Source organism: Varroa destructor, unplaced genomic scaffold, assembly GCF_002443255.2.
Source record: "Varroa destructor unplaced genomic scaffold, Vdes_3.0 BEIS01000004.1, whole genome shotgun sequence".
NCBI classification, from domain to species: Eukaryota; Metazoa; Arthropoda; class Arachnida; order Mesostigmata; family Varroidae; genus Varroa; species Varroa destructor.
Window position 1 is genome coordinate 290,510 of NW_019211457.1, and position 13,808 is coordinate 304,317.

The window sequence follows — 13,808 nt, forward strand, 5'->3', positions numbered from 1 at the left end:
ATATTTAATAAATAAACCGCAACAAAACGAGATGTGATTAATAATTAAAGGAAATCTTTATATATACAATATATTTGCCAATACCCGAAGTGTTAAGGAGAACTCTTCCGGGTTTGTTGTTTAGTAAGTCGCCTTCTACTGTAGGCATCATAGACATTGGCTGACCACGATAACTTGTCAGTGCAGAAACTTGGTTCGGATCGCCTTTGTGGAAACGCAATTTTCTGATACGGCTTATCAAAACGATTGCCTAACCGATTGTAAAGCTAATATTCTCGCGACCGGCTATGTTAGTTGAAAATCATTATTCTGACGGAAGAAAATCGTTCGTACGTAGTAGAGAAATCGTTCGTTCTATTGAAAGAACGGGCTTCGATAAAGTGTGTTGTTGTACTTGTTACTTGCGGATTTTGTGCTTTTGGAATCATTTCCTATCGATCTCGAGATACTGTAGGCAGTACCGCTCCAGAACGCGGCTATATATCGCATACTGGACTATTCGATGTATTATTACCTATGGGGTTTAACAATAGTAATTGCTTTCGATAAAAATCTAAATCTCTTTTAATTTAAGATAGTTACCTCTGAATATGAAATTTTATCCAATACTAATCTGATTTGACTGAGGGGTAAATTTTTCTCTATAAAAAAAAATATAGTAAAATTTACCCTTTGTAAAAGCTGCGGCTTTGTGTAAGGCTTCTTTCCTAATCTTACACCATGCCACACTCCCTATATCTCCCCTATATATACGCCCACATCTCCTATTTAATTATATGAATATACTGGGAACCATAAATAATTCATTAATAATGAACGTAATTTTAATCCTAGAATGAACAAACGCCGCCATCAACGAAGATGGCCGTTTCAATCTTCTTGATCCAATTATTCAGTGAAACTTGCACATCTGTGCCGCAGATTCGGCAAGTTGAACTTTGCCACAATTTTGTCCTTCATTCTCCTGCCATCCAAGGCGCAATTTGGGAACAATCTGTTAAATTCGGAACTGCCAGAGATTGGCTGTGACGAGTAAAAATATGAGGACAATTTTTGCGTATAATGTTAAAATGAGAAGGAGGTTGTCTGGCTACACCCTGAAGACCGGAAAGCGTGAACCAGATGTTAACTTTTGCCCTCTCTAATCTCTCTAACATCGCCATCGAGTCGGAGAACTTTGGCTCGAAGAACTCTACGCCACATGTGATACGTATGACATCTCTGCATACGGAAAGTTTATATATACAGGATGGCAAATAATTTTTTGGACAATTTGAAATAAGCCTCTTGGTAAATAGAAAGGCTTTGTTTTACTTTTAGAGTAACAGGAAATAGGTAAGTTATCGCAATAAAAAAATTGCGACCCATCTATGAGCAGACCATCCCTATACTATCGTTATAACTTCCATAACTAGTATATGTTTAAAATACGATAGCTTCAGCAATTAACAGTGGGGGGTCATTCAAAAGGATGCGCTGACTACTGTCAAACCAGCCGGTGGTATTATTGGAAATAATACGATTGTCCCCTCCTGCACATTTAAATATGTCCTTGATCGCGTTAATTTAGGTATTTCTTATTTCTTTAATAGACGTAAAATTGAGCTCTACGCTATTGCCACGTCTATATCAACAACAAGAGGTATTCCAATGTATGTGAATATATATATATCGTGTTGACGATCTACGTGAACAGACCTAATGCGTATGCCTAGCTGGCCGTCTCCTCTTTGACTAGTTACATCATTTGTCTATCACTTGCTTGTCTCTGTTTTGGATCAGGTAAAAAAAGGGCATCAGCGTGAGTTTTTTTTCAACCGGATACTTTCACCACTTACACTTGTGTCAGAGCTCCTGTATGCCTTCTACCTTGATGCGTTACCGAATTACCTACGCAATTTTCCCTTGGAGTCTCGCCTTCTACCTGGCACCACCTCCGTGCTTCCGTCTTGCAATGGACGTAGAGTGTGTTTTGTTGACAATTTTCAGAACCAGAGACGTTCTGTTGTAAAATATTTGCTATATACTATTAACGCAATGTGATTGAGGATGGAAATTAGGTTATATAGATCGTTTTCGCAATGTGGCAGTAGTCATATGTTTTGCTATTAAGCCTAGAAGTGCGTGATGTGGATTGCTTGAGTTGAAAATCGGTCATAGACACGTTGGGAGGAAACAGCCGTCTGGAGCAATACTCAACTTACCTTATCTGCCAGATGTATATGGTAGAATATAGCATTAGCTAATTAGCTCCATTAGCTTAACGATTTTCGTCAAGAAGCACTTGAACACTTAAAATACGTACATATATAACGGCTAGACATGGGAAAATTGATGAGCCACATTCGTCTTTACGAAATGTGCTGAAACTGATATTATAAGACGGCTAAGGCAAGGCTTAGCTGGCGTCTAAGATTAAAATTAGTTTCAGCATGTGTTGCACCAACTAGCTTCGGTCAGTCTCCTTTAAAAAGCCTGAAAGCCTATTAGGCTTAAGATAATATCTCTTACATACACGATGCGCACTGTTAGTAAAGTGGATAATTTCGTCCAGCTCACAGTGAGAAGATCGTCATTATTTTGTACGTCTTCAACGTACCCGCAGCGACTACGCAACGAACTAATTAGAGTCCCCCACTTAATTTTTTTTCATTAAAGGATTTGAGTAGCACATTTTACGGACGATGGGACGTTACGAGAGCCTATTTTACGTAGGCCGCGCATGGGTCTAGACCCAGACGATTGAGCTTGTTCCACTCTTATACATCACTCCGAATTAATCTAAGTTTCTGCTAAGGAGTACCACGTACCGCGACAAGGGGAACTACTTTCAGCCTTATCAAAGCTCAAGACGATTTTATACGGAGTTTCTGCTTTGTAAAAAATATGGTATAAGATACGCAGAACTTCGCGTCCTTCGACAACAACGTAGACTGCCGGTTGGCTATTTTTATGATGACCAATCTGCCAGAAGTAGTGATGTGTCCCTCGTATCAAAATACGAAATGACGCTTGCAACCTACTGAAATGTTGGTGAACGTGGAGCATGGCTAGACGTGAGTCACGGTTCATCTTTGTCAGTGGTGGCCAACTTTATGACGCACAATTTGGGACATGATAGCTCGCTAAAACAAACGGTGTCGCATTGAGTATAGATTGACTGCTAAAATCAGTTATCAAGTATGATGTACAGTAACTAAGTAAGAATGTAGTAAAAATACAAATAATCTATTATGGTGGCCATCAAGTGAAACTGATGATATGACCATTTGATACGAATCAATTGTCTGTACTTCGGATGAAGCGAAAATATATTAAGGCAGGATCTGTTCATCCTCGATCTGTAAAACTACAAATAATAACTTATACTCAATCCCTATCTTCATTAGTAACTTGTCCATCAGCCGATTGATATAACACTCAAAATAAATGAGTTTAATTAAAAATAATCTATCGATTTAAGTTTTGAACGAAATAAATAAACAGGTAGGTGAAGATTTTTCAAGCGAGGAACCGAATGATCAGGAAGCCCATTTGCCGGTTTGTTCTAATAATGAAAGATCATTTTTGCCCAACGCCAAAAATTCATATTGGGCGTTCCTTTTTGATACGCCGTCTATCGTTAACGGCAGTACCGACGCACCAATCGGATATGGCATATAGAAAGCTATATTCGACAACAATCACTTTCATCATTTTGCACCCCTCCATTCCTAGGAAAGACTCACCTTCAGACACATCCGTGAATGATCGGAACCGCTTGTCAGAAACAGTACTCTGTACGTATCGTACTAAGACGTTAGCTTTTCAAACGTTTAACTTTGCAAATAAGCTTTCCTATCTATATTATAATATAAGAACAAAGTCGCTAGGTCGAGTCATTTTCTAATGAATGTGAGACAATACCAATAGCCACGAGTAAACCGATCACCTGCCAGCGTGCTGCAAAGTTTTCCCGCCCAAAGAAGGTTATTTAGCTCAATGAGTGCGGCTTCAAGTCAATGATAGCCCAACAACAATAATGTAAGCTACGCGGGTTCTGGTGGTAAAGTTCTACCCGAATACTCTTATAATCTTTCGACTCAAATTGCATTTTTAGGCAGCGGACGACAAGGATTTCAGCCATCACCGTTAGGGCAAAGCCGCTGGCCCTTAAAATTTCATATTGAAAATGTAGACGAACTTCACCTCATCATAGATTCCCAAGAAAGATCGAAGTAAAAAGAGACAGGTGGAGGAAGCAAAGGACAGACCTTGAAAAGTGCCCGATTGGTCAACGATTTCGACATCGACCTCGTATGCGCAAACTAATCGTGCTAGACGAAGTTTCAGATGCTAACAGAGGTAAATTTTACTCGGAGTATAGTTACTTCGCTTGGGTAATCCGCATGGTGGATCTGTCAACAGTCGTTAGTTGTCGGCGATTGATTTGATCACTTAGTCTATGCATAAACAAATAGTTCAAAACGCGATCCTTGAGAACAAAGTCATCGGTAAAATCAGAGGTTTTTTTTTTGGAGAACCACATGTCGAATATAATTAGTAGTGCAGAGCTAGGGTAAAACAGGTAGGGATGATAACTTATCATAGATAGTATATGGTAATATGGCTTCTGTACTCTAACGGAAGAATAGTATCACTTATCACTTCACGATAATTTTAACACTAGTTCTTTTCTTCACTTGAGCAAGTCTTCTGAATTTTTTTTTCAGATATAGCATCAAGATTTTGTTTCCACTAGAAGTCTTACCGTGGCGAATCTTCTCCACTTCGCGAGACTTCTCTGAGGGTCTCTCCAACAGCTTTATAAAATGGTATGCCAACCATATATACAGCTATTACTTCTTATGCCCTGTTTTTCCTGTTAATCATTTTGCCAACGCTAACATTTGAACTAGTATGGTTGCCAACTTGCCATTTATGGTTACCACATCAACGTGCCCTAAACTAACTAATGCACACCAGTTACCCACGCCACCCCTCCTCTGTGCTGATTAAATGAGTGTATTATATTCAAATGCAATATATATATACACACGAAAAGTAATCGCGATCTTTTGTTTATTGCCTCGTTTTTCTGATCTTTAGTTTGCAGCTAGCCAGGCAATTGTCACCGTTTTCTCCTCACTATAAAATGTCACTTTGAGTTTAACCTTGGAAAATAGGTAAATTTGTGGTGAAAATGGCGTTCGTGCCACTTGGTAGTTGTTTTGTATCGCGATCAAGAGGTTACCCCGACCATTCTAAACAGTACAACATGTACGACGAGGATTACCGACGAGGTCCAGACGGGGCATTGTCATCCTAGGCAGCGTACTTCATTAGGTCTTTGGAGTTTAACGACAACTATTAGATGATCACATATACCTTTATGTTTATTTTATATCTTTATCACATGTGTCTTTACCGTATGCATCGGCGAAAGATCTTCGTTTCTTTTTGCCCGGTATGCCCTTCTTTGGAGCTCAAATAAATGGTAAAATTTTGAGAGCAGCATAAAACAATAACAGTAGATGTATAATTCAAGAAAATAATTTTCCAGCAGCATACATAGTTCCGTTGAGTTGTTAGCGTCGTGAGCGTCAGCGCCGTTTGTCCATCAAATTGCTCTATGTGCCTTAAGGGAATAGGATCAGGCAAAACGTCAAGCCGTTTAAACCAACAAATGCATCATCCATGAGTGTATAAAGAGGTGTACTGTTATCTCGTTGGCTCGCCCAACTTTCCGTTAGGGACGACAGACTCTAGCGTCTGTGAGAACTTCCATATGAATATTGACACTGGGACGAACAATGGATGAAACAGGTGAATCGCCTGCAGCTGACCCAATTCGACCCTGAGTTATTAGAAAACCCCCCAACACTGTTACCCCATAGCAAATATCCACCTCCAGCTCTCCTTAACAGCTTTCGCTAATTTTTAGTTACCTTCCCCACGTCTTAGCTCGAGGCCCTGGCTCCATCGATAGGCATATGAGTATAACGACAAACTATCACATAGAAGATTTACCATAATAAACGGTTAGTACCGCGGAGGGAAGGAAGGCCTCTCAGCGTGGAAGAAGCGGAGCGGACTGCCAGCGCAAGTGGGCAGAAAACGTTTCTGCTAAAACCAGTCCGCGCAAGTGGGCAGAAAACGTTTCTGCTAAAATCAAAGTTCGGCTTTTCGTGAATCAAGAAAGAAGGGGGGACAACCATTTCACAACCGATTTGGTGGATTTGCCAAAACGATTCACACGATTTCAGCGCACAAAATAGCTGGCACAATGTGAAAGAAGTTGAAAAACAAAAAGCTCGACGTTTAACGGCCCACAACTTTTCCTAACAGCTAAGTTCTTCAATGCTGCCTCTTCGAAATTGATAAATCGTCCGTTGAGTTGAAGTTGAGGAGTCCAAGATCATCACTTGCGCGATGGCTTTGTCGGCAGAGCGAAAGAACAGTGCTGGAACCAAATCAGCAGCAGAAACTATTTTCATAAGCTTTCGATGCATTTTGCCCAGAGGGTAATTTGTGCCCCATCGTGTCTTGACAGGAGGAGTGGTATTCTGGGCTAACAGCCTGTAGATGATAAGCTGTTGACGGCACTACGGTAAGCGAATGAGTGTCAGTTATATGAGCCTACCAAAGAATTCATTTAGTAATACGTTTTAAACGTAATCGTTAATGTTGAATAACGTTGAATAGCTAAGGCTTTGACTGAAAGGGACCAGAGGTCGCTACTACAGAATCAGTCAATGGAACAATAGGTTCTATGAACCATGTGCGACTAAATAGGGCTATTTGTTTTGATTTTTTCTGTTTGATTGTACTCCTGGCGTACTTTATGTATATCTCGTGATTTATTCATATCTTTAATATAGAACATACTATCGGTAGGGCATATAATTAGACCTCGCCTGAAAACGTCAGCACTCTGTGAAGACACAGCGTAAACTTCACATAGCATATTTTTGTGTGTTATTCCTTCACGCTTTAAATATATTTGTACATCTATGAAGCACGTATCATACATTGTACTTACCGGATCATTTTGTGCCTTAATAGTGAGGTAGCCCGGTCTGTGCGTAACGGCGATTTGCATCGCATTGCTGCTATCTGAAGAATGTTGATGCTGACTGTTAGCCATTGTAGCGCCCACGACCGTTGGATCCTGGCGAGCAAAAAAAAAAAAATAGAAAAAGGTCCTTTTTCGTTGTTTTATCTTATTTGTCAATCAAGAAACGAAAGAAGAATATGCACGGAAAGATTGTTTGAATTTAAATGTTCTGGATCAATACATAGACGAGTTTAGCCACGTTTCTATACTTTTAAGCTGTCACTGGATCTGGTGGACTTTAAAATGAAGTTACTTTTGAACTGCTTGGGTTACAACCGTGTTTTTTTTTCTTTGATTGTGTTAGGTGTACTCTCCTTTATTATTTGCAAACTTGATATAGATAGCCATGTACCTACTATTCACGTTCCCATGTGTATTTTCTCTATCTATGTCTTCTCGAAGAGGGTCGATAGTAGGATATGCTTACCTACCATTTGCCTTTTCCCGGGCATAGGGGGCTTGGCAGTCACATGGGCCTGGATCGGGAGAAGAACTGCTAAAGTCAATAGAGCCTATTTCTTCGCTCGATCCAGGAGGTATTGGGGAATGGCAATGAGATTTGGTATTTGGTCACTAAATAAGCAAATAACATGTTTTTAATTGCTGTGCTAACAGTCCAGAAATCGCTTCGGAAACTTGAGATATTGAACTGCGTTCATTGCCTCATTTTCGCCGAATATCTGATAGTAGCGGATGCCCCTGATCTGCATTGCAAGAGCATTGTTTAATACTTAGATAAGCTGGAATTAAGAACATTATTAGCAAACACCGACCGAAGATGTAGCTTTATTCTGTCCAAACTAGTCTAGGGGTAAAAGAAAGCTGGAAATAAAAGCAAACCGCGGTTTTGCCCATATAAAAGTCGTCCTGGGATGCATTCGACGCAAGAAGGCATTCTCATTATATCCGTGTCTGCAAACGAAGCGGTCATAATTGAACCTCTTATCCAGCACTACTACACTGAGACACTGGTCATATATCACCTACATGTAGCCTAGGTCGAGTATCAATTAGGTTATCGTGGCAGAGTGCACTTGCTACCTTGACAAGGTCACTCATAAGTGGAGCTAAGTGCAAAACAGAGGCAAATTGACACCACACCACGAAAGCGATGGGACTAGAAATAGAGCCAGTATATCGTAAGCAATTTCAAAAAACCATTGTGATGATACAAACGGAGATAATTATAAGGAAGACGGACTAATGATCTGATAGCAGCAGTTACAGCTGGCACGAGAAAAAGAACACATGGACCTTATGGAAGCATTAAACAGTAGTCGTGGCGTAAAAAATTAATTCCTACTGAACTTTCGTTTTGATTTTAGAAATTCGGGCTCAGAATTAACGTCGCTTTTTGTCTGATTTTTACCTATCGACTGGCGTCGCTGCCTAAAATAAATCTCAGTTAAAGGTGTCGTTCGTGCAGTAATTTAATACACGGTGCCACAAAGAATTCACCTTGCACCAGTTAATTCGACTACCTGGGTGCTGGATTTTTTTTCTGGAAGTGAAGAGTTCCTTAAAACTTGCATATTACAAGTTTCAACATCGAACGTAGTCCGCTAAGATGTCGCTCGTTCAAGTGTTGCAACTCAGATCGGCACCATTATTCATTACCTTAATACTAACGTAGCTAATGTAGATGCCGGGTACTTCACTTGATCCACGTGGAAGATATTTCCTTTCAAGAAGATTAAGTACCATGCCAGACAGGCGATTCCTAGTTAGGCAAATTCATACATAGTACATTAGTGAGCGAATTAATACTGATCCTTGCTCAGTATTTTCGACAGGTTTTCTTAGGTGTTGTCTTTAAATTTAGCCGGGAGTTCGAATTGAATATTGTTTCGTCTTTGCAAAGCAAATTTACCTATTGTAACCTATATCTCGAATTTAGCATAGGTCGGAACTTATTGGACAGTGTAGGGCATGTACTAAATATTAATTCAGTGTTCTCCTTCGATATTAATCCAATCGAAATCGCCCTTTACACACATCCTCATCGGTGAAGAAGCCTACAATAGTTTTCATGAGCTCACTTCGTATACCTCAAGCATATAAGATGCCTGGAGGTTTTCGCGGGCATTTTTAAAATTTTTACGTACTAATAGAATAATTATCACCTCACAGCCTGACAAGTAGTGCGTAAATGGTAGCTGAAGCTAATGGCCTCTAGCGTATTGGCCATTGAAAACGACCACAGACTACAATAATCATCTATACACCTAAGAGCTCGAAAGTAACAGCTGGGGCCGGGGTCACGCGAAGCACCCGCATAGGCATCATCGAGTCAATCTAGATATGCCAGATGCATATTCTGTGAATGCTTGTTCGGAAGAGTCTTTGCGAGCGATTCACAACAACCATACTATTTAAAACATTAACTGTAAACAGGACAGCTTTTGCTATACATTTTGGTATACGTAAGTAGCCGTCCAGTATATCGGTCGCAATGTGTGCTGTGCTAGGCCTATTACTAGCAGCAATATTGGTGTGGCTGACTGGGCGACAGGGTCAAACGTTGCGAAGGAGTTGATAAATAGCAACAATTATAACTATGGAAAGCTTTTGGTTTGAAAATCACTACGTAGGGAAAGTATGATTAGTTCCACTAGGAATGACGTTAGCATAGGGTACGTTCGCTCGCCGAATGATGGGATATAATCTACAGAAGAATATAACATAAAAACAGGTATGTGCCTATTATGTTTGTGTTTATTCATGCTTTATCAGTGAGCTATCATAATGGATAACGATGCTGTAAACACCACAAATATATATTCATTCGGTTAGTAAATAAGCCTGTTCTTAATTTTTCTAGATAATCTATTAAAAGAATAGGTTTGACTAGGGTTTGTTATTTTTTTAAATTCTGCTTTTGTCTTCCGCCTTCCATAGAAAGTGCGTGACCATAACATTCATTCCGGTGTATATTTCTGCCTAGATCCCCTTGACAAAACGGAATCCAGTCGATTCCAGACGTTCTAAAGGAAAACAATAGATTTTCTCTATCGACTCCATGTCCGCCTAGGCTTGAGATCAAGCACTCTGCAATACAACGAAAGTAGCAAATAACCAGCGCAGGAAGCCCCGTGTCGTGCACGAACGCCTCACTAACGTCTTTCTCTCGAAGTGTTCGAAATAGCGGCAAAATCTTAAAAAATTTATTCTATTCCGTACTTAGGCAAGCGGAGTCAGCGCCAACGGCCGCCACAGCCTTTAACTTCAGCACTTGTGGCCAATAGTTGGCCTTCAACAGTAACACTGTTAAAGGCCAACCTTCGAAGACAACTCGAATTTCTATTTCAACTCTGGGCAATAGCAGATTTGAAAAATTTTTGCCAGGGGAGAAAACCTACTGGGAGCATAGGCTGCCTATAACAATATATATGAGATAACTAGCTCTGTGTATGTATATATGTATATACGCAGATTCTTTCAATTATGTAGTATGTTGATGAACCCATGCTTGGTCAAATGCGGAGTGTTACTAACTTAAACCTAAAATTATCGTTACCTGTTTTTTTTAAATTATCGTTGGCATCGCAAACCTAAATCCTAAATTTTCTTTGCAGTTCTCTACTGTTACTATGTTAGATAAGCAGTGACACCTTTTAGGACCAGCACAAAAGCAATCGTATGCCTGTCTTCAACTAGGCTCGAACGTGGACTCTACCATCTCATCGTTACTGAGACTGAGTTTATTTGTACGTAAACGCGTTGCTGTCACTAGACTGTTTCAAAATGAACTCGTTTAATATCGTAGTTAATCAAGAACATAGTATTTTTTGTTTTTTGATAATTTGCTCGAAACGTTTAGAATCAGCATCAACGACGAGCTAGACCTTTCCGGGATCGAAACATACTGTCCTGACTACTAACTCACAATAATTATATTTTTAGATTGGCCTTCTCGTTTACTCACGTTTAGTCACAACAAGGAGTGGGCGTCGGTGGCAGTACTTAAGACCTGTTTATAACGCTACTTTCTTTATACAGGATTGATAGATTTGTGGCGAACAGAAGATCAATCAATGTATCTAATCACAAGTCTTTGAGGCCACTGAGATTGATTCAATCATATATCGAATTTTAATAAATGTAGACACAACAAAAAATATGTGTATGTATCTAATGCATGGACCATATATGTTTGTTTGACCGACTCCTTGAGGTCGAATCGAACAGTCTTTTTGGTCAATCGCTAGAGAGTTTCATCCGAAATAGGGCTGTACGTAAGGTAGGACGGATTAGATGACTACTATTTGCCCATGGGATATTTGTTCTTTATACCATAGAGCGTAATACTAATTTGGGTAGATCAGTTGCTTTTTCAGCGATGTATGCCTATTATTGGGCGTTTTTCCCTAGAGTATTTCATACATATTTATAGAAAAAGGTTGTGCAGGCTATACCTTTGGTTGGATTTTTATTGAAAAAAATTTTCCAGTCACAAAATGCTAATCGAATATTTATTTAAAGGTCTACATGAAATAGATCGTTTCTGAAAGGTCTCAACGAGATGACTCAAGCTCCAGTTTTTAGGTTCTTCGAAGACCAAAATTTATTATGGTAAGAGTTTTTTGTTTGACGCCAATCGATCGGTCTTGACAAGCTGGGTAATAATAGTGGTGACTAACAATGACGAATATTTATTGAACAATTTTTTAAAAATATCCTTTAGACATTTTTTTAGATAAAGGCATCATCGATAGCATTTCTTTTCACGCAAAGCATCACATTATGAATGCCAATTGTCTGTACCAGTCGATAGATTTGGCGAGCCAAGGAAGCATGCATGCTCCTTTAGCTGAAATGGCTATGGGCGTGAAAAGGATGGTAGCTTATTCGCTTAAATGACTCTGAGCTAAAAAGAGAAAAAAAAGTAGAAACGAAAAAAAAAATAGAACTTTATTGTAGTAATTTTTTGGAGGTCGATCTCAGTTTACGCACCGAAAATGACGTTTGAAAAATGGAAAAATTAAGATAGTGTTCTATGCAATCGACGATCTCTGTTAAAGACGACTCGATGCGTTGAATCAGAATATCTGTACTCAAAATTATCCCCTTGTCGGCTTTGTCAGTTCATCCAATAAGAATGGAGTAAAAATTCGTTCTGAGTCGTCATTTGAGTTAATTTTTAATAAAGGTCAGTAAGAAAGTTGAAACGGCAAATGTAAGATTGATCTTCATAAAAACATAGTTGAGAGAATGAATTTATATGTTGCTATTTATTGACAAATAAGAAAATTAGAAAAAATAAAACCGTAGACCTAGGAGTGAATCATCATGAAATGTTTATGATATATACTTTTAGTCCAGTATTATAAACCAAGAAAAAAGGTGACGTCCAGAGAGTTTAAAAACAATATCATTTTTATAGCTTTCATTTAGAAAAATGTGCAACTATTCATTAACAAAAAAAGAACAAACATCCTTAGGCTTTGGTGAAATCTTAATAACGAAATCAATCGGTTAATTGACCCTGTGGATAGTTCAGTTTCCCGCAGAGATCGGAAACAGAATCAACTAGTGCGCGCGAAAAAAAAAAAAAAACATTGAAAATACACTGCAAAAGAAAACATATCACGAAAATAGCAAAGCTAGAGCTCGCTAAGCCTTCTGACAAAATAACGAAATAATTGCAGATGGTTACGTGAAACAAGCTAAATACAACAAATCGGATCGTTCGTATATATAACATGGGTACTTGTGAATGGGGTTAGGCTTATTTGAAAATTAGCAGCAAGTAGCAGAAGATACAAGAGGAAATTTTTCAGCCGTAAGGAGATTTTTCCCCTGTTAATACATAGGAAAAATATAGCAAAAAAAAAAAACATCTTTGCTCATAGCTTCTTCCTTGTGATTCTCGCCTGCTAACGATCGAACCTTACAAACCGTCGCAAACTTCTTTCTTTGTCTTACAAAGGAACTTCAACAATTCGATCCGGGAAATTCGGAAAGGGAGTGGCGATGTCGGATCAAGGAGGAATGAACTCGAAATACTGACTTTTTGATGATATTGAAAAGCGGCGGAAATATTCTAGGGAATTTGCTCTGCAGATTGACAGGAATCCACAGCGAAGAAATATGAAAACTACTGCAATGCTTATCTGTTTTAAACACTGACTCAGACACTGACTCAAGGCGATACTTGTTAAACTCGGATATGTCGATCGAAGGCATAGGCTCATTGGGGAGGAAATGCCATTCTAACAGCTCACTTTGGGATATCTGTATTCTAAGTTATTGCCTTCAGAGTACACAGGACGTCTGAGCCACGAGAAGAACCATCCAAAGTGCTGCCCCTGGCGCTAGAACTTTCACACCATGATGACGAGAACCGAGTAACAGACCACTGTAACAAAATTGACCAACACCTAATGCTAAAACCGGCTGACGATATACCAACGAGCACTCGTCGTAACAATCAAGCTAGTTTTACTTCACCTCATACATTGAATCAGATTAGCTTAATTTAGCCTGGCAGGAACGAGCGTTTCACAGCCGCTTTGTACAGCAGCAGATGTGCATTCATGCATAGATTGATTTATTTTTTGTTCCTCTGCAACATGGCCACGCCCTTCCGGCGCGATATTTTCATCAGACAGTTGACATTCCCGAGTTGCGTCCAAAAGTCAACCCCTTCCTAGACGCTTCGATGGTCTCTCCGTGCTTGTTCCACCGGTTAGTCCTTAGAACAACTGCTTAG

The 13,808-nt window shown here is 39.4% G+C and overlaps 1 protein-coding gene across 15 annotated transcripts in view; it reads right to left on the bottom strand.

Moving 5' to 3' along the window:
• TBC1D16 (TBC1 domain family member 16) overlaps positions 1 to 13,808 on the bottom strand; it is an 83,568-nt gene that overhangs the window by 45,150 nt on the left and 24,610 nt on the right. For 11 of the 15 annotated variants that reach the window (XR_015326100.1, XR_015326101.1, XM_086986693.1 and 8 more), the window contains 2 exons: positions 7,528 to 7,572; positions 7,022 to 7,150 (listed from right to left, as the gene is read on the bottom strand). Coding sequence is in view for 13 of the 15 variants with exons in the window: in XM_086986693.1 (XP_086842819.1) it covers positions 7,022 to 7,150; positions 7,528 to 7,572 (174 nt within the window). In the remaining 2 variants the exon portion in view is untranslated. Of the gene's footprint in view, positions 1 to 7,021; positions 7,151 to 7,523; positions 7,573 to 8,725; positions 8,817 to 13,808 lie in introns of those variants that run through there. The other 4 variants (XM_022802737.2, XM_086986695.1, XM_086986694.1 and 1 more) reach the window with 3 other exon arrangements.